This window comes from Aotus nancymaae, unplaced genomic scaffold, assembly GCF_030222135.1.
Source record: "Aotus nancymaae isolate 86718 unplaced genomic scaffold, 86718_ANA_hifiasm-v0.15.2.pri h1tg000014l, whole genome shotgun sequence".
Lineage (NCBI taxonomy): Eukaryota > Metazoa > Chordata > Mammalia > Primates > Aotidae > Aotus > Aotus nancymaae.
This window is the reverse complement of record NW_026988425.1, coordinates 10,384,662-10,410,361: the sequence shown is the minus strand read 5'-3', so window position 1 is coordinate 10,410,361 and position 25,700 is coordinate 10,384,662. Positions and strand designations below refer to the sequence as shown.

The following is a 25,700-nucleotide window of genomic DNA, read 5'->3' as shown; positions in this document are numbered from 1 at the left end:
ACTTTTCTTTTTTTTCTTTTTCAGATGGAGTCTCGCTCTAGTGCAGTGGCACGATCTTGGCTCACTGCAACCTCTGCCTCCCAGGTTCAAGCGATTCTCCTACCTCAGCCTCCCAAGTACCTGGGATTATAGGCACCCACCGCCATACCTGGCTAATTTTTGTACTATTTTTAGTAAAAATGGGGTTTCACCATGTTGGCCAGGCTGGTCTCGAACTACTGACCTCTGAAAAGCCACTTTCCAAACTGCCCAGACCCCACTTCTGACTCTGCAGTTTCCAAATCGATTATTTAACTAAAAGAGTTTCTTTTACTGTTTCGAATTTCTTATAGTTAAGATCCTCACAAGACAGTGAAGAGCCATCACTGAACAGGCCCCACGAAGCACCGCCACACTCAGTTTCCATGAAGAAAAGCCCTCACACTGCAGCTGTGTGTGATTAATGAGAAGCTGTATTTGGTGCCAAAATTGTAAAGAGGGCTATTTTGACATGAAAATGTGTTCTTCTCTGTATTAATGGCCTACGTCTTCAGAGTTTTCAAGGTTTTCTAAAAGTTTCCTCTTTGGAAAGAAGAAATCTGAAAGTCCTATCATGCCGCTCCTCCTAGCGTCTCTAAATTGGAAACAGATAAAGATACTTATTAGTAATTTCTCATAGCATACTCAGTAACATTTTGTAAAACACAGTATGATTTAAAATGTCTACTATAAAAAACTATTTTTGGTTGCTCATCAGTAATTCTTACCTCCAAAATTAAAGCATTCTCTTTTCTTGTACAAAATATACCAAAACCAAAACCTATAATAAATGTCCCTTTATTTCTAGGGGAAAAGATCGGTACTATATTCAGATGTTTTTCTTTTTTGATGATTTGCAGTCTCAGGAAGGTGGTGGGAGATGGGGATGCTGAACAGGGCCCCAGTTCTTTGGAGGCTGGGGACATGGGTTTGGAACGAGATGGGAGCGCCTGTGTCCCAGGCGGCTCCGTCAGGTGGAGCAGCCAGGTCAGAGAGTATAAGAGGAGAAAAGAGGTGAGCGGACCAGGCAGGAGAAGGGGGCGGCATGGCCAGTTGGCGGTGCAGAAGCAGAGACTATGGGAATCAGGAAGAGAGCTGGGGACAAAGTAGCGGGTCATCTGTGTGACTGCAGACACAGGGACGGCTTGGGAACTGCCATCTTCCATGAGGGCAGAAGAGTTGGAGTGACTGTAGATGACAGAGCAAGGACAGAAAAAGGGGACCATGGAGTCCAGAGGCTCAGTCCATGGTGGTCACCCCAGAGGGAATGTGAGTTTGAAGGAAGGAGAGGAAACAGGGGCAAGGAGGGACAAAGAAGGGACAAGGAGGGGAGGAGGGCTGGGACAGGCAGGACAGGGGGCACAGGACACAGGGCTCTGCTGGGGCAGGAAGGGAGGCCGAAGCTGGTGGATCACTGGAGCCCCAGCTCCTGGTGCCATGGCCTGCATCCCGGGCAGCACCATGGCAGGGCGGAAAGGGTGGAAGGAGGGACAAGTCTGGGTGGTGATGACAGGTCAGGAGGCCAAGGCAAGGAGGAGTGTGTGCCATGCCAGAAGGTGGCCCTGGGACCAGCCTCCATTGGTCCCCATCCCTGGCTTACTGTCCTCTCGGCACTCAGTACGACCTGCTGTCTTAAAATCTGCATGTCTGGTGTCTGCTTCACAGATATGACCTGTTCACTGACTACATCCGGGCACCTGCGCCAGTGCCCAGCACAGAGCAGGTGCTCAATAAACTGTACTCAGGGCAATTCAAGATGAGAGGTGTGGGGCTCAGGGACAAACCATCACCAGCACTTGGAGGGGTGGTGGCCCCAAGAGGAAGTGCTGGGAAGACCTCAGGGGCACCATCTCCTTTGGGGCTGGGGCCTGGAGGACCTGGGCCCTTTCCTCCTGCTCACCAGGCTTACTCTGCAGCAGCGCAGCGTCCCGGACCCTGCCCTGCCCTGTACTGTTACCACTGCCTCTGCACACCCCACCGGCCCCAGCTGCTTTCTCTGCCTCCCCATAGGTGAAGCAGGGCGCAGAGCCAGCACCCAATGATGGTTTAAGGAATGAACACAAGAACTTCCACAGGACCCAAGAGCTTTGTTCCTTTTTACTCTGTATCTTTAAAGGAAGAACTCATTAATCTTGTTAAAAATGTCACAGGTGATCAGAACACTGGACAATATATTCTAATGTTAGCACCAGCTCATGCTTTAGAGCAGAACCAGCCTTACATCGCACACAGCCTGGTGCAAATACAGTATCACATGCAATGTGTCGGGGTCACATAGCAAGTCCATCAGAACAAGAATTGTGTGACCGATGTCAATGACATCCTCAAGTTTCTACAAATGATCCTGCATCCATGGCATCACTGCCAGGCTGTCCACCAGCAGAAATCAATGTCTACGTTTCACTATAGTGAAATGAATTATTATTATTTTTTGAGATGGAGTTTCGATCTTGTTTCCCAGGCTGGAGTGCAATGGCATGATCTCAGCTCACTGCAACCTCCACCTCCAGGGCTTAAGTGATTCGCCTGCCTCAGCCACCTGAGTAGCTGGGATTATAGGTACCCACCACCAGGCCAGGCTTCTTTTTGTATTTTTAATAGAGATAGGGTTTCACCATGTTGGTCAGGCTGGTCTTGAACTCCTGACCTCATGATCCGCCCGCCTCGGCCTCCCAAAGTGCTGGGATTACAGGCCACCACACCCAGCTCTGTCTCACTTTTTAACATACTACAATTTAATACCACCTGACACACTGTACATGGGAATCAGGCTAGATTTGGGATACACGGGTCTTAATGACAGGTTACATTCTCTCCCTCTAAAGTCTAAAGAAACCTGAGCCTCAACCTACACGGGTGGAAGCCACAGGGGAGGAGGGCTCCCTTCTGAGGTGCTGCTTGATTTCACTGATGGCCTTTGATCTGCAGCTCCACATACGCCCACCCCGAGTACCATCAGGTGTGCTTGAATCTTCTGTCAAACACAAGATTTGTTGGGACAAAGTTATTGCAGACGAGGGGCACGATATTGTGAAATCTATATTTGGTCTTCAACACTGTCTCCTGTCATCCAACTCCTAAAATCTGTGGAATCCCCAAAGTGACTTATTTCTGTATGCTCGTGACTGGCTGGCGACCCAGGCAGCTTCAGGACGGGGCTGGTCACTGGAGAGCCTGAGGCAGGATTAGAGGGGTGGGACTTTCAGCCCAGCCCAGCCTGGGAGGTGGGGAGGGGCTGATGGCTAAGGGGATCCCTAATAGCCAATGATTTAATCAGTCATGGCTACATCATGAAGCTTCCAGAAAAAAAATCCTGAAAGGACAGGTCATGGGAACCCCGATTTATAGCCAGTTGATCAGAAGCACAGCCAAAATAACCTGGGGCTTGCAACTGGCATCAGCAGTGGGGCAGGATGGGGGCAGTCTTAGGGACTGAGCCCTCATCCTGTGGGATCTCACACTATCTCCAGGTAGACGGGGTCACGGTTGAATGAGAACGCACAGCTGGTGTCTGCTGTAGAACGGCTTGCTTGCTTTTTGGTGAGGAAAAACCCCCACACATGTGGTCAGAGCCATCTTCTGTGTTGATTATTGTTGCAGTGTGAGAGTAAAGGGAAAACTGAGTTTTTCCCTCCATGGGAGAAGTCAAACAGGAAATTCTCCCACGGCCAACATACCTGGATCCCAGAGCGTGTGCATACTTACATATTTTCCTTGAGAGAGGCAAGGTAGGACTCAGTCTCTGAGGGAGAGATGTCGGGGTCTAATTTGGCCAAGTAGCGGTAGACGTAGGAGAACGTCTCGAAGGGGATGCGAGCGGGCCCGCCCTCTGGATCGTCCGTGAGGATCTCGCACAGGTGCTTCAGTGCCGTGTTCAAGGACTAGGGGCGCCACAGCCAGGCGGGGAGAAAAGCAGTTACTCCTGGCATCACTAACGCTGAGAGCAGGCACCAGCAGAATCAGCACTCTAGCATGTTAGACAGAAATTCTCCAAAAAGTATGAGCTTTGTCTGAACCGAGAACTACGTGAATGTACAATTGCCACAATGAAAAATCAAAAGGAAAAGTCTGAACAGGGTGCAATTGACCAGAAAAAAAATTCTAATTCACGGATCTTATTTTCTATTAAAGTAGTAATGACTGTTACAGTCAAGAGAAAGCATCAATGTCTTTAAAACCAACTTCCTAAGCTAAAGCAGGAACGTGCAGCCCCATCTGGCCCAGAGACCCACCCGGGGAGGTGCCCAGGATGGTGCTGCAGGCAGAGGGTAGGGCTGGCAGCCAACGGCCTGCGTGCCTACCAGGAGGCTCTGTGTATCGCCGACACCTGCCTGCCAGGCCCAGGGAGGGCTCTGTCCTGGCTCCGCCCTGCTCACACAGAAGCCTCTGGGCCCTGTCTCAGCTCCAGGACAGCACCTGGACTTCCTCCCTGCAGACCGTTCATCTCTCTCACACCCTTCCCCACTGCTGGGCTCATCCCAGACAGCAGCCCACCCTCCGCTTTCAGCGGGAAAGCAGGTCATCTGAGCAGCCTGCCTGCCTGCCTCCACACAGCAGACGCTTTCAGCACCTGCCCTCTCCGCCAAGCCCCTGGTGGGAGCAGCTAACAGGCCAGGCCAAGGTCATCTTCATGAGACCAGAGGCTGCACAATGCTGGAGCTGCAGGCCTGGGCACCAGGGTTCCCCTGGGACCAGCCCATGGCCTCCCACCTCCAACCTGCTCAATTCATCCTTATTGAAAAAAATATGAGAGGAGTGAGTGTGTGTGTGTGTGTGTGTGTGTGTGTGTGTGTGTGTTTAAGGAGGTGGGGGAAACCATGTAATGTAAGATTACTATCTTTTAAAAACAGAATACATAGCCCAGGTCTCTTTTTCTCCTTCTGTACCAAGACATCATGACCTGCAGCCTTCAACACCCTGGCCAGGGTGAGCTGTGGGGACAGGTATTCCAATTCCGCAGGTGGCCTCTGAGACCCACGCCTCAGTCCCCACCTCAAGTCCCTTCTGTGAAGCCTGTGCTTGCCAGAGTGACTGTCTCATACCTGCCTGGATGATGACATTGCCTACTGATGAAGGTGAGCTCACAAGGGTGGCTGCTGAAATGTAACCCCCCTCTCCAACACACACACATGGACAGCCCTTCCTTCCCTCCACATTCGCCAACGGCCTGTTACAGGCCAGGATGTAGCAGTGAACAGACTAAAGCCTGCTCAGGCGGAGATCTCAGTGGGAGAGGCGCAACACCTGGATTCTGGAGTGCTCTGGAAGGGGCTTCCCGGAGCAGTGGGCAGGCCGTGCCAGGATGGAGGGTGACATTTTCAATCGGGTGGTCAGGGAAGGTCAGAGCAGATAGCATTTAAGCAGACCCAGGGGAAAGGAGCCAGTCAAGTGGGATGCTGGGAGAATTCCAGGTACACTTCTGTGTGCTCCAGAAACAGCCAGCAGCTCCGGGCAGCTACAGCGGGCCATGGAGGGGAAGGAATGTGGGAACTGAGGTCAGCGGGATGGGGTGGGGCAGGCCACGAGGATCTTTACAGGCCCAGCGAGGATTTGACTGGGTTCTATGGGAAGGTGTCAAAGGGTTTTAAACAAAGATGGAGCACTTTCTAAGTGGAGTGTTTCTAAGGAGTCTTTCTGCTGATGTATGAAGAGGAGGCTCCAGCGATGAGGGTGGAAGGCAGAACCCAGTGAGGAGGCTGCTGGAATAATCCAGCCAGGGGCCTGGGTGGCGGCGGCTGGCAGCTGGTAAGGGCCGGACTCGGCCTCTCCTGAAGGTGGAGTTACCAGAACTCACTGGCGGCTGTATGCGGGGAAAGACAGAACCATGAAAAGTGGCTCCAATGTTTGGAGCCTGAACAGCTGGAAGGGTGGATTTGCTATCAACTGGGAAGTTCCAGAGAGAAGCAAGAAGCTGAGTTTGGGGTGGTTTCCACTGACATTGTCAAGCGCCCAGTGAAAGTGATGACTAAGGTGGCTACTTAGTGGGCCTGGTGCTCTGAGGAGCATGGGTGAGATGGTGTACACAGGCGAGATGGTGTACATGGGTGGGATGGTGTACACAGGAGGATGGTGTATACGGGCAGGACGGTGTACACGGGCGGGATGTTGTACACAGGTGGGATGGTGTACATGGGTGGGATGGTGTACACGGGAGGATGGTGTATACAGGCAGGACGGTGTACACGGGCGGGATGTTGTACACAGGTGGGATGGTGTATATGGGTGGGATAGTGTACACGGGGGGATGGTGTACACGGGCGGGATGGTGTACATGGGCAGGATGGTGTACATGGGTGGGATGGTGTACACGGGGGGATGGTGTACACGGGCGGGATGGTGTACATGGGCGGGATGGTGTACATGGGCAGGATGGTGTACATGGGCGGGATGGTGTACATGGGCGGGATGGTGTATACGGGCAAGACGGTGTACACAGGGGGATGGTGTACATGGCGGATGGTGTACATGGGGGGATGGTGTACATGGGGGGATGATGTACATGGGTGGGATGGTGTATATGGGTGGGATGGTGTATATGGGTGGGATGGTGTACACGGGCGGGATGGTGAACATGGGTGGGATGGTGTATATAGGAGGGATGGTGTACACAGGGGGATGGTGTACATGAGGGGATGATGTACATAGGTAGGATGGTGTATACGGGTGGGATGGTATACACAGGTGGGATGGTGTACACGGGAGGGATGGTGTACATGGGCGGGATGGTGTACATGGGCGGGATGGTGTACATGGGAGGATGGTGTATACGGGTGGGATGGTATACATGGGTGGGATGGTGTACACAGGTGGGATGGTGTACACGGGAGGTTGGTGTATACGGGCAGGACGGTGTACACGGGTGGGATGTTGTACACAGGTGGGATGGTGTATATGGGTGGGATGGTGTACACGGGGGGATGGTATATATGGGCAGGATGGTGTACACGGGTGGGATGGTGTACATGGGGGGATGGTGTATATGGGTGGGATGGTATACACGGGGGGATGGTGTACATAGGCGGGATGGTGTACATGGGCAGGATGGTGTATATGGGCAGGATGGTGTACACCGGGGGATGGTGTACACGGGGGGATGGTGTACACGGGGGATGGTGTACATGGGGGGATGGTGTACATGGGGTGATGGTGTACATGGGTGGGATGGTGTATATGGGTGGGATGGTGTACATGGGTGGGATGGTGTACAGGGGCGGGATGGTGTATACGGGCGGGATGGTGTATATAGGAGGGATGGTATACACGGGGGGATGATGTACATGGGTGGGATGGTGTATATGGGTGGGATGGTATACACAGGTGGGATGGTGTACACAGGAGGGATGGTGTACACAGGCGGGATGGTGTACATGGGTGGGATGGTGTACACGGGAGGATGGTGTATATGGGCAGGACGGTGTACACGGGTGGGATGTTGTACACAGGTGGGATGGTGTATATGGGTGGGATGGTGTACACGGGGGGATGGTATATATGGGCAGGATGGTGTACGCGGGTGGGATGGTGTACATGGGGGGATGGTGTATATGGGGGGATGGTGTATATGGGTGGGATGGTATACACGGGGGGATGGTGTACATAGGCGGGATGGTGTACATGGGCAGGATGGTGTATATGGGCGGGATGGTGTACACGGGGGGATGGTGTACACGGGGGATGGTGTACACGGGGGGATGGTGTACATGGGGTGATGATGTACATGGGTGGGATGGTGTATATGGGTGGGATGGTGTACACGGGCGGGATGATGAACATGGGTGGGATGGTGTATATAGGAGGGATGGTATACACAGGGGGATGATGTACATGGGTGGGATGGTGTATACGGGTGGGATGGTATACACAGGTGGGATGGTGTACACGGGTGGGATGGTGTACACGGGAGGGATGGTGTACACGGGCGGGATGGTGTACACGGGCGGGATGGTGTACACGGGGGGATGGTGTATATGGGCGGGATGGTGTACTTGAGCAGGATGGTGTATACCACCGAGCCCCATGAGGTTGCTGAGGGGGGAGGAGAGCACATGGACACACCACACCACCAAGAGCTGGGGAGATGAGGGACCAGCATGGGGATGCAGAAAGGGTGGCCAGGAGGGAGGCTGCTGGTGAGTGAAGGAAAGCGTTCCCTGGTGGAGAGAGCAGTCTCCTGTGTCAAAGCACACAGGACAGGCCAGGAATGACAAGGACTGGCAGGAGGCACAGGATTTCCTCAGAGCCGGGTGCTGTGCTGGAGCCGGCTGATGGGAGCCAACTGCTAAGTTTCCAGCAGTTGTGTGAGCTGGAGGACTTCACCTTGGCAGCCTGAACTCAGCAGCGGTGGGAGTATTTACACCACATCACTTGGCAAACATGACTGAGAACCAGGGCCTTCCCAGGCAGGCTGGAACCCCGCAGGCTGCTGGGTGGAGTCTGAGGGCAGGCTGAGGAGCTCCTGCTTGCAGCAGCCTCAGAGGTGGCCCCGCATCCCTGGGGAAGCGCCTGCAGGGATGAATCCAGGCTGTGCTCCCAAGGGAAGCCAAGAAACAAACACAGCAGGGCCAGCACCAAGCACTGTCGCGGCGGGAGAGCTGCAAACGCAGGGAAAAGGCCTCCAAGAGCCAGGCCAGGCCTGTCTGGCTCCACAGCAGCTGTGTCGGGAATAAACCCCACATCCTCAGGGTCAGGAAAGGGCTCTGAGCCCGCTCCAGGCTGTGGGGCAGAACGAGCCTCTCCTACAGAACACCATGGTCAGAAGAAAGCTGATAATGCAGCATGCTGTCCTCCTCTGGGAGCGAGAATAATGACAGTCACCTCGTGTGGTTACCATGAGGAGCAGAGAGACACCTGGCCAAGGCCTGGAGGGGCTCAGCAATCACCCAAGGTCACCCAGCCAGGCCTGGAGCACAGCCAGTGCGTCTCTGAGCTCATGCCAGGGAGTACTCTATTTTGTCATGCCTAGCAGTCACCAGGCAGACTCTGGGAGCAAGGCCTGGGGCAGAGACGTTGCCTATTTGGGGACTTAGACATTTGGCTGCAGGAGATGGAGCCCTGACCAGAACTGATCTCCCTGTCCCCAGTGGCCTGATGGGGCAGCTCCTCCCATTTCCAGCCCCTGCCCATGCCGGCAGTGCCAGTGGAGGTATTGCTGAGGTGGACATGGTTCGGGGTGAGTGCAGCCCCCAGGGCGATGCGATGCTCTCCCTAGGAAAAGCACAGAACCCAGCCTGCGGAGCTGCGGGCACCTCTCCAGGACCACTGCACATGTGGCTCCTCTAAGAGACTGTCCCCAAGAGAAGACTTGCTGAGGGTAGAGTCGTGCATTTCACAATCCATCTTCCTTGCCTGAAATTTTCAAAGACATGTTGTTATGCTGGGATTTGCGTTTACACCTGACATGAATGGAAGTCCGTCACCACTGCGTGCAGAACTGCCGGGCCTCAGGAAGGATGAGTCAGGAAGGAAGGAGTTGGCATGGATGGAGCAGGCAGATGAGATCTGTGTAACACGCTGTTCCAAGGCTTCAGAGGAAGTGGTATTTCAGGAAAAATACATCAAAACACTCAAGCATCGCTGCCTCTGCAAAGGCGTGATGACACTACCCATGTCAGTGTTTCTGACAATAATCTGCAGCAATTTTTATATCCAGAAGGATTCATAAGGCAACTTCCTTGATCTTGGGCTGCAAGTTACATTTCTCAAAATGTGTTTCTCAATTCCAAAGGCCTGTGGCTGGCATGGTCACTTGCACACCAGCCAGAAGACCCTCTCCTTGGCCCGGCTGTCCCATGCTGCCCTCCTGCCGGTTGCTGATTGAGTCTCCTGTGTGCAATAGGTGCTGGGTAGAGGTGACTGGCAAGCTGCACTTAGTTTTTTGCTTTTGTTTTTATTTTGAGATGGAGTCTCACTCTTCTCACCCAGGCTGGAGTGCAGTGGTGCAATCTTGGCTAACTGCAACCTCCGCCTCCTGGGTTCAAGCAATTCTCCTGCCTCAGCCTCCCCAGTAGCTGGGATTACAGGTGCCTGGCACTATGCCTGGCTAATTTTTGTTAGTAGAGACAGGGTTTCACCATGTTGGCCAGGCTGGTCTCGAACTCCTGACCTCAAGTGATCCACCCACCTCAGCCTCCCAAAGTGCTGGGATTACAGGAGTGAGCCACCGCGCCTGGCCAAGCACTTAGTTTTTAACCAAGTATTTCCAGCTGATCCATAATCTGAAAGTAAAATGGAGATGTGTGCAGATCACAGGCACGGAGGCACCTACTATTTTCTGGGCATTTCCGGTGTGTCACCTTGGCGAATTTTTCAGTTTCTGAATTACAGCTGTTCCTATGACACGAGGCCCCTGAAGAACAGTCACCTCACGCCTCCCCCAGGGCCCCTCTCAGCGAGCATGGACACGAAAATAGGACTGTTTTACACCGAATAGAACACAGGAAGTCCCCCTCCGCAGCGTGGCTGCCTGTGCTGGGGTAGAGACTGGACTTCAATAAAGTCACGCTGATAACCCCGCACTGCATTTTCAAAAGCCTGAGGGCCTTTTCATCAAATTCTATCATCCTCTTGAGTTTGCTAATTTAAAACCGGTTTCTGGGGCTGCCAGCAGGTGAGGGTGGGAGGCCCGTGGCTGGGGTGTGATGCCCCTGTCCAGGACAGAAATGGAGAGGCCACAGCAGCCAGCATCAGCGGCCCATGGGACTCTCCAGCGGGCGGGGCAAGGTTGGTCAGTGGAGGCTCCTGCCTCTTACCTGCAGAGGGAGGGATGTGAGCAATCGGGGAACTGGAGATGCAGCCAGGGGAGTCAGGAGCCTCAGGGGCTCCTTTGTCTTCAGGAACAGCTTCCTAAATGCGCCTGTGGCCTCAGGCTCCCACTGGGGGCGGGGAGGTTGGCTGGGCTGCAGGCGCTATGAGAAATTCTGTTGGCCTTTCTTGGACATCTCTGAATGGGCTTTCGAAAGCGGCAGCGAGTAGTAAGCAAGACGCAGCCTCTGTCACTGGTGCAGGCGCCATCACGTCAGGCCAGCAGGGTGCCGCGATGGGTCAGTCACCAAATCCGACACACTGTAGCACAGCTGGATGGGGTGAAGTGCTGAGGACTCCCGAGTGAGTGTTGTCAGGGGAGGCCGGGGCCGAATGCAGTCCAGGATATGAATCACTTTAGGACACAAAATAATTTTGACAATCGTCCCGAGGAGTTGTTACTCTCCAAGACAGGAAATCTCAGGCATAAACTCGAAAAAGGTGGTCCTAACCTGTGGGTTGCACACTCCTTGGGCGACGGAACCACTAGGAGGGGTCCTCCCTCTCCCCACTTCCAAGTCACCTGCTGTGACTCGGCCTCTCTCTGCCTTGGGGCACCAGCCTGCATTCCGGCGGCAAACGGTGCCTTCCTCAAAGGGCTGTTGAGAAGATTCCAGAGAATACACACACAGGGCTCTGCACACTCCTGCACACAGGAAAACACTAGAAATCATGCCCACTGCATGCACCCTGTTCAGATGGAAAGCTACGTTAGACACGTGTAAATCTATGGTTATAAATGGAGAGGCTTCTGTGGGTAATAAAGTTCAAATGCGTTTAAAAGCCTGACTGAAGTCATTGTTATTTGTGTTGATCATAATGGACTGTCAGTGTGAGTATGGTGATGAAAGACCTGGTTCACAATTATTTTCTTATGTTAAAAAAAGATCCCCATCCTTAAAAAAACAAAACAAAACATTTTCATCCACAGCTTTAATGCTCAGGATCATTAACAGCATTGCAGAAATATAAAAAAGAAAGATAAAAGTCAGCCAGGCTCTGTGTCTTGTACCTATAAATCCCAGAACTTTGGGAGGCCAGGGTCAGAGGATTGCTTGAGCTCAGACAGCCTGGGCAACATGGCAAGATCCTCGTCTCTACAAAAAATGAAAAATTAGCTGGGTGTGGTGCCAAATGCCTGTAATCCCAGTGACTTGGCAGGTGAGAAGATCGCTTGAGTACAGGAGGCTGAGGCTGCAGTGAGCTATGACCACGCCACTCCCCTCCAGCCTGGGTGACAGAATGAGACCCTGTCTCTTAAAAAAAAATTTAGTAAAACAAAAGTCACAACATGCACATCAAGACATTGAGAAAGAGGACAGGAGTCTTTAAACACCCAGATGGCAATTTAACGTCCTATTCACCTGCCTGGGGCAGCTCGCAGTGCCCCCTGAATGGGTAGCTTTGGATGTAATAACTAGAGCAGTGTTCAGGCCTCCAAGGGTACAACAGGACATCGGCCCCAAGAATCTGGGGATGTTTGCCCACCTTGTTCACTCCGGAACCTTCGGCACTTAGAACAGGGCCTAGTGCAAAGTAATCCACAGTAAACATTTGTGGAATGAATGAATGATACGTATGACTCAGAAATTGAAACAGAGGTTTCCAGTCTTTTTAGAGATCGTCAACTCAATGGGTTTGACGAGTTACTTCTAAGAGAAATGTAACAGCACAGAGAGCACATCTGCCACCAGCCACACCCACGCCATGGACGCAGGGAGCAGGAATGACATCTATCCCGCTCATGCAGGCAGTGGCTAGACACCAATTATGCAGCATCCTATGAGAAATAAACTTCTGCAGGCACTAATCCACTACAAATTACTTCTCATCGCACTTCGCTTCTTTATTTCCTCCTTTTTGAAGGTGTTTTTTAAAATCAGAAAAATGAACGCTTATGATGCCAAACAACATGAAGAACCCCCTTCTGGAATTCACAGCTTTGTGTTCTTAGCACACCTCCAAGCTACCCGGGGCCAGCATGGTCAACGACACACGTGTCCACACCAGGGCCCGGCGGGTCCAAGCACCTCCTGTCTACCTAGCACACCCCGAGACAAGTGTTTGAACTCATGCTGAGCACTCTGTGGGCTGAGGGAGCCAGGGCAAAGCAGGCGTCCCTGGCAGCTGACATGGACCCCAGAAGACCACATGCTCCTCTGAGGGAGGAGAAACCCGTTTTCACACTTGAACCTGATCCTGAGTCCAGAGCCACACGGGGCCAGAGCAGAGGGTGGCTGTGGCTTTCTACAACCAGCAGGGGCCTCCAGCACCTATGGAAGGAGTCAAGGGCAAACCCGGAGCCCTGCTGCCAGAGGTGGCTCAAGTTAGGAGACAGGCAGGAACCTGCAGTGACCCACAGCACACTTCCTTGTAAATGTACTCCCTGTGGGTAAAGGCACATATGATAGGAAGGAAACAAAAGAATATGTGCTGTCTGTGATGTCTCTTCCCCAGGAGTCAGGTGAGATGGTGAAGCTCTATCCTAAACACAATGTCTCCATCTAGTGTCACACACTCGAAAGGGACATCAGGCCTTATTTTCCAAATCAGATTCGACTTTGTTTTAAATCTAGTTCTTAATTTTCACCATTACGAAGGTGAAAATTATAAAGATAGATCCAAAAACATGAATTATTCTACTTTCTCATCATTGTTAAATCAAAATTTTACAACTAAGCTTAGAGGCAGAAACCACCAACATTAATTCAAATACTACATACAATTATACATTAAGATATTGATTTCAGGGCTGGGCGTGGTAGCTCATGCCTGCAATCCCAGCACTTTGGGAGGCTGAGGCAGGTGGATCACCTGAGGTCAGGAGTTCAAGACCAGCCTGGCCAATACACGGAAACCCTGTCTCTACTAAAAATACAAAAAATTAGCCAGGCATGGTGGTGTACGCCTGTAATCCCAGCTACTTGGGAGGCTGAGGCATGAGAATCACTTGAACCCAGGAGGTGGAGGTTGCAGTGAGCCCAAATCACACCACTGCACTACAGCCTGGGCAACAGAGCAAGACTTTGTCTCAAATATATATAGATAGATAGATAGATAGATAGATAGATAGAGAAATATGTTGATATATATATTTGTATATTATATATAATATACAAATATATACATTTATATTATATATATATTTATATATTATATATATTTATAATATATAATTACAGGTATAAGCCACCATGCCCAGTCTGAAATATATGTTATATATAATACATTATATATAATACATATGTTATATATAATATATTATATATAATACATTATATATAATATATAATTATTATATATAACATATATACTATATGTATATATGTATATATACTACATGTTATATATATATTATATAAATATATATATATATTTCAGGCTGGGCACGGTGGCTTATACCTGTAATCTGTAATCCCAGCACTTTGGGAGATAGATCACCTGAGGTCAGCAGTTCAAGACCAGCCAAGCCAACATGATGAAACCCCATCTCTACTAAAAATACAAGAATTAGCTGAGCATGGTGGTGTATGCCTGTAATCCCAGCTACTCAGGAGGCTGAGGCAGGAGAATCGCTTGAACCTGGGAGGTTGCAGTGAGTCAAGATTGCACCACTGCACTCCAGCCTGGGTGACAGAGTGAGTGAGACTCCATCTCAAAAATACATAGCTAGATACAGATATAGATAGATAGATAGATAGATAGATAAATAGATAGATAGATTGATAGACAGGTTTCAAAGAGTTCCAGATGAACAAAGTGACATAAAAATGTCTCCAATAACAAAACATATTTGCCTTAGTCTATCCTGATAGTAGCCCCCGAGACACTCCCCTGGTGCCATCTGCACCTGTCCTTGCTACTGGAGGGTACCCGGGCTGCCAGCATCCAGGCCTTGGCTCAGTTAGCCAGGGGCTGACGGGAAGCACCTCCACTGCCTTTGGGCAGTTACACAACAAAACTCCTGCTCTCTCTGCAGCCACACCACACCCGACTCCCTGAGGGCACGGAACTTCCCACTGGGGCCCTCCGCTGGTGAACTGCGCTACGCTGGATGTGACATGGTGGAGGAAGCGAATGAGCTACGCGGCCTGTGATGCTACAGATGAATACATCTAGTAATATCATTTAGAATGAAAAATTCAGAAAATTACAACACAGTTGTCTTTTCATCAAGTCAAAACCAACTAAAATTCCGCAATGTACCTCTTGGGGGACACAGAAACCTGTGTTTAGGAGGCCAGGGAACAGGAAGCAGGAGCTTCGGAAATGTCGTGGCTTCAGGCCACAGGGCAGGGGGATGGGACGTGGGAGAGGACACAGGTGGTTGGAAGTGACTGTTGGTGTGTTCGTGACCACACTAGGTAGGTTTGTGGGTGTTTACCATCACCCGTTTCAAGTCATTCATTCCGATTAAAATGGAATGAAAGAAGTCTATGCATGAACCAGAGCTGAGTGTGGGCTGTGAAGCAAAAACCACGGCGCACCCAGTTACACTCGTAGGGCCACAGATCAAAGGGAGGGAGTAAAAGAAAAGTGTTTGTCTATGTAGTCAAGGGAGCTGGTTCTCCTTTCTCTGCCTCCTTTCTTCATAAGGCCAGGTTACTCTTCCTCCACTCAACCACGTCTCACAGTGAGACCTTAGCTGAGAAGACTGACGCTGGGTTTGCAAAGGAAGTCCTGCCGACATAGTCCCAGCTCCGACCTCTCCCTTCTCACCCCGACTTCCCAGGCTCACCTTGCCACCTGGAGGATCATGTCCTATTCCTACGTCTCTTGGCTTATACTCGAACATCAGGAAAGTTGCACTGTATCTATGAGTTATTAATAATAGATTTCTAAGGCTGGATGTGGGTGGCTCACGCCTGTAATCCCAGCACTTTGGGAGGCCGAGGCAGGTGGATCACCTGAGGTCGGGAGTTCAAGACCAGCCTGACCAATATCAAGAAACCATCTCTACTAAAAATACAAAATTAGCCGGGCGTGGTGACACGTGTCTGCAATCCCAGCTACTCGGGAGGCTGAGGCAGGAGAATTCCTTGAACCTGGGATGTGGAGGTTGCAGTGAGCAGAGACCACACCACTGCACTCCAGCCTGGTCAACAAGAGTGAAACTCCGTTTCAAAAAATAAATAAATAAAATAAAAATAATAGATTTCGACTAACGTAGAAAATAAGTGTATGCCTCTTTCCACAGATGAGCAAAACAGGTAACAGTTTACAAAATGATTTGTAGTTTTAAAAAGACACTGATGCATTTTCTTCTAAAACCTAAATATATTTTAATAGTATCCAAATCTTTCATCTACTATTAACTTTTAAATTGAGGTATTCATTAGTAATTTCTGTAACCTTAAACAACTATAAGCCTGAAAATATTAATATAATAGGCCTCTGGGGGGAAAAATGCTTTTCTAAGACAAAGATACTAACGTGTTCCCTTTAGCTACTGAAACTAAATTTCAGAATTACTAATATGCTGTATATAGGTACGTACCCCACCAAGCATGCTACATCCAAGTGCCAAGAATTTTATCCACTCGATTTTGTTATCACAGGGATCCAGTTGTAAGAGCGCTTTGAATTTTTCCTTCGGTAGGCACAAATTCTTCCACTTCTGCTCCAGATCGGTTAGTCCCACGTATTTCTTGTGGTGGCACTGTTTAGAAAACACAGTATGACACAATGTAGGTATGTTTTAAAACCTGGGAAGCAACAGAATGCTCGTGACTGCTTCAACATACACCAAGTAAGCCACCCCACGCCGCTGAAGGATGAACTCTAAACTCATGGCAGTGGGTTGCATCAGCCCTGGGGAGGGGGGCAGAGAAGGTGGCGAGCGGCAACCTTTTATTTCTTAAATGAATAAAGGATGGTGAAGTGGATACGGCATCATGTTATGACTTAATGAAATGGGCATACAGATACTGGGTATGTGATACTCTACTATCTGTCTGAAATGCTTCGCAATAAAAAATAAACCTCAGTAAGTAAAAACATTTTAGAAATACAGTCTCTAAACACATTAACAGTTAGACAGGATAAATCTTAAAACTGAAAATAAATGTATTCCTTTTTTTTTTTTTGAGACAGTCTCATTCTGTTGTCTGGGCTGGAGTGCAATGGTGCGATCTCGGCTCACTGCAACCTTCACCTCCCAAGATTAAGCAATTCTCCCACCTCAACCTCCTGAGTAGCTGGGATTACAGTGGCATCACACCCTGCTAAGTTTTGTATTTTTATTGAAGATAAAGTTTCACCTTGTTGGCCAGGCTGGTCTTGAACTCCTGGCCTCAAGTGATCTGCCCACCTCGGCCTCCCAAAGTGCTGGGATTACAGGCGTGACCCACCGTGCCCAGTCTTCCTTTTATTTTAAACAATCTATCAAGACTGATAACTTCTGCACTCTGCTAGCGGTATCTTGGGTGAAAAGGCTTTGAGTGATTTCGGCGTGTCTTTTCCCAAGCTACACCATTCAAAAGTTATTTGTTTCCCTTAAGGGAAAAGTCCAGTTTCAAAATTCGGCATATCCCGTGCAGAAGCACAGCACTTCACAACGTAAAATGGGGATGAATCAGTTTGAAAATCAAGGTTATGCCACTGGTGTCGCTTTTAGCAAGAGAACCAAGTCATGAGGAATGCCAAGCCTTGCTCCGTTACCCACGTCTCTAAAAACAGGATGATGTGTGGGGCCAAGTGCAAGGCAGGAAGGGGGCCCAGGCTCTCCACAGAACTGGACGCCAGAGGCCGCTGCCCACCACGGGCGCCAAAGGGCAGCCCCGCCTTCCAGATGGAGAAGGCAGAGGCTCACTCAGGCCCACACACGGCTTTCACAAATGCACACCTGGAGAACAGACTGGAAACTCTCTGGGTTCTGGAAATTTGTATTTTTTGCCTAGCAGAATCTAGTGTCATCTAAACTTTGCATTTAAAAGAAATTATATTTCACTTTTCTAAAATCCACCCCGGATAGTTACTTTGGGTTGTTTAAGCTAGAAAAAGACCTCGTGAACACAATGTATCTCTTCCTTGAATAAACCTTGATGATGCGTGGCAGAGAAGGCAGGGCTTCAAGGACCTCTGGAGGTTTTGAAACGCACCGCTGGGGTGGGTCCCGCTCCGTCGTCACCACAGTGAACAGTAAGGCAAGCACAGGTCAGCTGCCTGAGGCCACAGACCCCCCTCGTACCTGCTTGTGCAAAACTTTAAGGAGTCCTTGAGTCAGGCCCGTGTCTGTTTTCTGGGTTGCCGTGGGCATTTCCATCCTTTCCTTTACAGGAAGTGGGTTTCCTCTCGACAAGGCTGAAAAATATCTAATAAATAACAGACATCTCTGGAAGCTCATCAATACACAAACAGCAGCTATGCAATACATTTCTTAAATAACCCCTGAAAACAATGGTGATGAGGAAGGACCAGCATCCCGGGCTCGAGTCCTGGATCCTCCACTAAGCTCTCTGACTTAACCTTTTCTGCATGCCTTAGTTTTTCTGTTGGCCAAGTGGATAATGAGAGTGCCTGTTGGCAGGTCCGGGAGCACTGTGTGTGTGAGCAGGGCTTGGCGCAGTGACCACCACTCACTCCTTCAACGTGTATTATTCTTCCCCAGCCCCCAACACCCTGCTGCACTTCATAATTAGCTGGAACTCCATGTAGTGTTCTTTTTTTCCTCCTAAATTTTTTGAGACAGAGTCTCACTCTGTCACCCAGGCTGGAGCGCACTGGCATAATCACGGCTCACTGCAAGCCTCGACCTCCCAACCTCAAGGGATCCTCCCGCCCAAGCCTCCTGAGTGGCTGGGAATACAGGCATGCACCACCACACCTGGCTAATCTTTTTCATTATTTCTTGTAGAGCTGGGGTCTTACTCCATTGCCCATGCTGGTCTGGAGCTCAAGGGATCCTCGCAGCTTGGCCTCCCACAGTGCTAGGATTATAGGCGTGAGCCACTGTGCCCAGCCAACATCCCACAACAGGTGGGTTTGGTCTTGCTGCTTTTTGAGGTGCTTAAGCGTCTCTGCATATTCAACTCTGAGGCAGCCCGGGAACACACAGGCCACCTATTTCCGCACTGCGAATGACAGGTGCCGGCCTGTCCCACCCTTCCACTGTTCCTGCCTGGCATTTGTCCCCTTAATTGTTCCTTTCTGGGACACTGATATTGCTGCTGATGTTGGGGACAGAGTGGGGAACTACTGGGGCAGTAAGTCAAGAGGGAACCCACACCCAGCCTCTGGCTCGTGCTGGCATGGATGCCAGGCAAGACCTTCTGAGAAACCCATGCCCCTTGGTATCTTTGCCAGAGGTGGCGATACTGAAGCCACCTCCTTTGGGGCCCTAATGACTTTAGCCTGATGAAAAGAGACAGCATGTCCAGGAAAATGAACATGAAAGCATCCGCCAGGGCCACAGGTCAGAGTTTAAAGCCATGAGTAGTTAGAAGCTTCTCGTACAGATAAATATGGGTAAGTTGATATTTGATAGACTAAAATAAACTTCCTATCTCATCCTTTTTCTTTTCTTTTTTTCTTTTTCTTTTCTTTTTTTTTTTTTACAAAGATGGGTTTCACCATGTTGGCCAGGCTGGTCTTGAACTCCTGACCTCAGGTGATCCACCCACCTCGGCCTTCCAAAGTGCTAGGATTACAGGTGTGAGCCACCATGCCCGGCTCATCCTTTCTCTTTACGTCCTTCCAATTTGACTTTCTTTTCTTCTTGTAAGACAACTTCAGCTCCATTTTGTGGCTTTATTAATGATTGGAAGGAAAGTTAAAATGATGGCGGCAGTGAGTGAGACAAACGTGGCCCTAAAGACCTAAAGGGTGCAGGTGAAGAACGGGCACCCAGTTTGCCACATTCCTACTAATCAAGGTTTTCATCTATTTCGTAGGGGTAATTCCTCATAACTCAGGTAAGGAACCCGGGCTGGATGCAGCCTCTGGAGGCAGGGCTCTCGGCGGGGAACAATGCTCCCCCTCTTCCTACCCCAACAAGGCATTTGGCAATTTCTGGAGACTTTTTTTTTTTTTTGAGACACAGTCTTGCTCTGTGGCCCAGGCTGGAATGCAGTGGCACCGTCTCGGCTCATTGCAACCTCCACCTCCTGGGTTCAAGCGATTCTCCGGCCTCAACCTCCTGAGTAGCTGGGATTACACATGTGCACCACCAAGCCCAGCTAATTTTTTTGTATTTTAGTAGAGACAGGGTTTCACCATGTCACCCCGAGGGTCATCTCAAACTCCTGAGCTCAGACAATCCACCCACCTCGGCCTCCCAAAGTGCTGGGATTACAGGCGTGAGCCACTGTGCCTGGCCTGGAGACGTTTTTGTTTGTCACAACAGAGGGTGGATGGTACTCCAGGCATCCAGCGGGTGCAGGCCAGGAGGCTGCCCAGTCCCACCATGCACAGGACGCCCCTTCCTCCTGTGCCCTCCCCAACGGTCAGTAGAGCCGAGGCTGGGAAAGTCTGCTTTTGAGGCGAGACCAACTAATATTACTCTCTGCCAGTTCCCGGAGGTGCACGCGAGCCAAAGCAGCCTCTATTACTTGACCGATTCTTGCGTTCATTGTCCTGTGTGAGGCCCAACTGCACAGTGGTATCATAGGAACAGCCGACTCACCTCACGGTGGAGTCCACAGGTTCGGGGGGAGGCTGGCTCATCTTTGATATCTGGCCACCTGAAAGGCCCCTAAAGAACCCTAACCTGAGGAAACAGGAACGCCTACTTGTTTGCTCTTTTTCTTTTTTTTTCTTTTTTAGACAGGCTCTTGCTGTGTCACCCCAGCTGGGGTACAGAATTGTGAACAGGGCTCACTGAAGCCTCCAACTCCTGGGCTCAAGCAATCCTCCTGCCTCAGCCTCCTGAATAGCTGGGACTATAGGCACGTACCACCACAGCCGGCTCATTTTATTTTTAGTACAGACAAGGTCTTGCAATGTTGCACAGGCTGGTCTCAAACTCCTGAGCTCAAGCAATCTGCACACCTCATCCTCCCAAAATGCAGGGATTACAGGCTTGAGCCACGCGCTCAGCCCACTTGCTTGTTCTTGGGACTACAGGCACGTACCACCACAGCCAGCTCACTTTCAGTACAGACAAGGTCTTGCAATGTTGCCCAGGCTGGTTTCGAACTCCTGAGCTCAAGCAATCTGCCCACCTTGTCCTCCCAAAAATGCAGGGATTACAGGCTTGAGCCACATGCTCAGTCCACTTGCTTGTTCTAAAGCAGTTATGTCTGTGGGTATCCTGGTTTCCTGTTTCGGTTTTGATGGGTTTTCTTCTTCCTGTCTCCACCCACTTCTTCCTGTGCTGCTTCCTCTTCCTGGAATGCTCTCCACCCCACCTGAACCCCAATCTCTCTGCCCACAAAATCTCTCAAGGACCAAGTCACTCTTCACTTAACTTTCATGACCCTTCATTTTTGCACCTACCAAGTCCCGCTTTGAGTTACTTATGAACAGCTCTCCCTAACAGATTATGTCCTGTGACAGCTGAAATGCATTTGAGCCTATTGCATACACACTGCCGAATGAATAACGCCTGGGTTTTCTCCTAAACTCAAAAGTTGATATTGGCCAGCCACCGTGGCTCAAGCCCGTCATCCCAGCACTTTGGGAGGCCGAGGCTGGAGGATCGAGGTCAGGAGTTCAAGACCAGCCTGGTTAACATGGTGAAACCCCGTCTCTAGTTAAAGTACAAAAATTAGCTGGGTGTGGTGGCATGCACCTGTAATCCCAGCTACTCTGGAGGCTGAGGCAGGAGAATCGCTTGAAGAGGTTGCAGTGAACCGAGATGGCACCACCATACTCCAGCCTGGGACACAGAACAAGATTCCATCTCAAAAAAATACAAGTAAAAATAAAAATAAAGGCTCCTGAGAAAAATTAGTAGCATGGTGCATTCAGAAAGTTCCTAATTAAGCCATTTATTTATTTATTTGATGGAATCTTGCTCTATCACCCAGGCTGGAGTGCAGTGGCACGATCTTGGCTCACTGCAAACTCCGCCTCCCAGATTCAAGTAATTTTCCTGCCTCAGCCTCCCATGTAGCTGGGATTACATTCGTGCACCACCACACCAGCCTAATTTTTGTATTTTTAGTCGAGACAGGGTTTCACCATGTTGGCCAGGCTGGTCTCAAACTCCTGATCTCAGGTGATCCATCAGCCTTCGGGCTCCCAAACTACTGGGATTACAGGCGTGAGCCACCATGCCCAGCCTCAATTAAGCCTTTTAGAGTGAAGTTTAGGCCAGGTGCAGTGGCTTACGCCTGTAATCCCAGCACTTTGGGAGGTTGAGGTGGGTGGATCACTTGAGGTCATGAGTTCGAGACCAGCCTGGCCAACATGGTGAAACCCCATCTCTACTAAAAATACAAAAATAGATGTGGTGGCAAGCACCTGTAATCCCAGCTACTCAGGAGGCTGAGGCAGGAGAATCGCTTGAACCCAGAAGGTGGAGGTTGCAGTGAGCTGTGATCTCGCTACTGCATTTCAGCCCGGGCAATGAGTGAAGCTCTATCTCAAAATAAATAAATAAATAAATAAATACACACATGAAGTGAAGCTTAAAACAATTGTCTCTAAGCTATTATTAAATACAATTTAATGTTCCAAGAAAAAGTTGTTAAATCTTGGAATTTTTTTGTAGACACAAACTCTTATAAATCCTTTTATTTAAGCTTGAGTAACAGTTAAAACCAGAGGCTATATTTCTTTAGCAGGAACCTTGAAAGAGTCTTTCAGAAACAATTGATAAAAGGGTTTCTCAGAAGGCAAGCACTGGAGGGAGAAGCAGCTCAGCTGGTGGGTAAAATAACAGCCCCAAAGGTATCCAGGTCCAAGGCCCTGGAACCTGGAAATGTCACTTGACATGGTAGCAGGGATTTTGTAGACTGATTAAGGATCTTGAGTGGGAAAATTGCCCTGGACTCTCTGGATGGGCACTGAATGCAATCACAGTGTCCTTGGAAGAGGGAGGCAGAGGGAGATGTGAAGATGCTGGCCTTGAAAACGGAGGAAGGGGACATGAGCCAAGGAGTCTAAGGAACACAGCTCTAGAAGCCGGAAAAGGTAAGGAAATGAGCTGGGTTCTCCTGAGAGCCCAGCAAAGAGCAAAGCCCTGCCAATGTTGGGATTCACATGGGTGGCTGGCAAAATATTAGGGAAGATATAGATTATAGTCTCAAACCTTTTGGAAGGCTGAAAGGTTTTAATGACAATGGGCTGAAGGCAGCCAGTTCATACATTAGAGTATTAAGTTATAGAGTAAAAAGATTAGGATAATAAAAGCTTCCCCAATTAAATCCATGTACCCCACATTCCTTTGTCTCTACTCTGTTTATTCATGTAAACTCTGTGCCGGATGGTCCTCTCCGGGGAGGTTGAAGGATTACCTGTTAATGGTGTTTATTCTGGGCCCAGAATCAAGACCTTTTATCACTCGTAAAACCTCTCTTTTAACCATGTTAATTATCCACAAGCATGTTGACTTAGAAGCTCTGTTATTAAATCTATACTGAATAAATGCAAGGAGGAACAGGGAGTGGTGGTCAGTTGGCTGCAATCTCCCTCTGAGAGCAGCCAATGACCATCCCTAGCCCACTCGACACTGTATTGTGTGTGTGTGAGTGCATTCATTCACCTGGTCACTAAGTCAGGATCTGCAGGACAGACCTCCATAGGTGGTGATCAGTGTCTTATGCCAACACCTTGATTTTAGCCTAGTGGAACTGATTTTGGACTTTTGGCCTCCAAAACCGCAAGAATGTATGTCTGTGTTTTCAGCTGTCAAGTTTTGTGGTGATTTGTTACAGCTGAAGGAAATTAATTCACCTTGGTTATAGAGTTTAGAGAAAGTCAGCAAAATTTGACTTTTTTTTCTTTTTAAATTATTTTTCTTATTAAAAAAATAGAGGTGGGGTCTTGCTATGTTGCCCAGGCTGATCTCAAACTCTTGGGCTCAAGCAATCCTCCCAGCTTGGCCTCCCAAAGTGCTGGGATTACAGGCGTGAGCCACCAAGCCCAGCCAAAATTTGACATGTTGATGACTAAAATATTTAAATTAAACTTACACTTATGTTGACTCTTGTCATCATAAGAGTTTTTGTTTTACATCTGTTTATTGAAAAGGGGCAAAGAGCTCTCCTGTAAAACCAAGATTTATTTTAATGCCTCTAAGATCTGTTTACTTGTAACTCTGAGATTATGAATGTGTATTCCTGGAAAGGGTTGGAATGTTTGTGGCAAAAAAACTGTGAAGGTTCATTCGCTGGACAATTTACCCTGAGCCCTTCTTGGATGATGACCGCAGTATGACCTCGGCCATTCCGGTTCTAATAAATTTAACCAGCTCTGGGTATGCATAGCTCTGAGAGGATTCTCTGCAGATGAGGAACTTAGCTAAAAGAGTCCTCTTTGTAAAATCATTTCACAAATAAAGTGACCGCAACCGTGTAATATTAACATAATATAGACACTTCTTGCCCAATGCAATTGCTTTGTTAAGTTTTAGTCTATCTTCATAAACACCACTTTTTAACAATTGAGTTGACATTACTTTGTAGGTAAGTGAGCATTTTACAGTAATTTCGGGTTTCATGGTCAATACATCGAAATGGTTCCTAGATAGACACTCAGGTATAGATGTCACCAATGCTAAGGGGAAAATTTTGCCTGATATTCTAAGGACGCTGGGCGCTGCGTCGGGCCCCTGGTCCGGGAGAAGGGCTCTCTGGTTCTGTCTTGGACTCGCAGACCGGACCGCTCCCCCGGCCAAGGGCGCTTACCCCGCGGACCACTGCAGCACGTCGGCCGGCTGGGTGCGGATGGCAGCCTTGGTGAACTGCTTCAGGATGTCCGGCAGCTCCGGGGGTACGTGGATCTGCTGAGCGCAGAACATGGTGTCCGGAAGCGGCATGGCTCTCCACAGACCGGACCAGACTGGGAAATCGCGGCGCGCTGGAGGGAGGAAGAGCGACCGTAGGCTCAGGCGCGGCGGAGCAGCTAGTAGCGCGGGGCTCGTGGCCTGGGCCGCCCGCCCTCTCGCTCCTGAGGTTGGGGCCGGCTTCCCGAGAGCTCTTACGGGCTCCTCCGCTGGTTTCTCGAGAAATGAGGACCAACTGCCTCTCCAGCTACACACCAGACCCTGCAGTTCGCGAGCTCCGGCCGCCGCTAGGGACGCGCTCGGTATCCAGGCAACCGGGACGCGCGCAGGCCCCGCCCCCGGCACCGCGCTCGCACACGCGCACGCGGCCTTGAGCGAGGCGGAGCTGCCCCGGGGCGGGATAGGGAGGTACTGGCGGGGTCCGGCTGGGAGCACTCGCCGCTCACCAGTGGTTCAGAGCCGCGAGAGCTGAGCGTCTCACCTAGGAAAGGGTCTTCGGATCTGTTTCCCACCGCCGAATGTGAGCGGCGAACTCACAAAAGACTCTTTCTTCCCCGTGCTCTGGCTACGTGAGGCTGAGGCGAGGGTACTCGGGCCTGCTAGGAGGGAAGCGGGTGAAGTGACGGGGCTGATCGCCCGGGCAGCGCGGGACCGCCTGCGCCCGAAGCCACTTCTCCCAACTTCTCTGGCCTCGAACTTCGCACTTGCTGTTCCCTTGCCTAAGCGGTCCCTTAGCGAGTCTCAGTTTCTTAAGTTAAAAAGCCACTTAGACAGTGGGCAGTTCCAGCTAAAACAATATTGTATTTCTTAAGATAGGGTGGTTGAGCCAATGTGACCGGCTCTAGGAGAAAATAAGTCACATCTCCTGTCAAAAGAGCTTCGAGTGGAAGGATAGGAGAAACCTCGAATTTGGTGGGTGCTGACCAAGGCACCATAACTTTGCTTTAGGGAGTGACGTGACTGGCTGCTGCAGTTGCCGTAAACAGCCACCGTA

At 49.9% G+C, this 25,700-nt stretch overlaps 2 protein-coding genes across 3 annotated transcripts; both read right to left on the bottom strand.

Annotated features, from left to right (window-relative positions):
• Positions 1–434: 434 nt before the first annotated feature.
• On the bottom strand, positions 435–25,029 carry ROPN1L (rhophilin associated tail protein 1 like). Of its 2 annotated transcripts, XM_064375749.1 has the most exons (6): positions 24,905–25,029; positions 24,609–24,780; positions 18,008–18,131; positions 16,316–16,477; positions 3,724–3,899; positions 435–613 (listed from the first exon to the last, which is right to left on the bottom strand). In XM_064375749.1, exons 2-6 carry the CDS (start codon positions 24,737–24,739, stop codon positions 514–516), a joined length of 693 nt encoding a protein of 230 aa, XP_064231819.1. In that variant the 5' UTR covers positions 24,740–24,780; positions 24,905–25,029; the 3' UTR covers positions 435–513. The 2 variants fall into 2 exon arrangements, with proteins under 2 accessions (XP_064231819.1, XP_064231820.1); XM_064375750.1 differs by having other exon boundaries at positions 24,609–25,029.
• LOC135274745 (uncharacterized) lies at positions 642–1,481 on the bottom strand. Its single transcript, XM_064375737.1, is given in 5 exon segments — positions 642–1,065; positions 1,067–1,154; positions 1,157–1,274; positions 1,277–1,324; positions 1,326–1,481. Coding segments are annotated over 5 exon segments (834 nt in total).
• Positions 25,030–25,700: the final 671 nt, after the last annotated feature.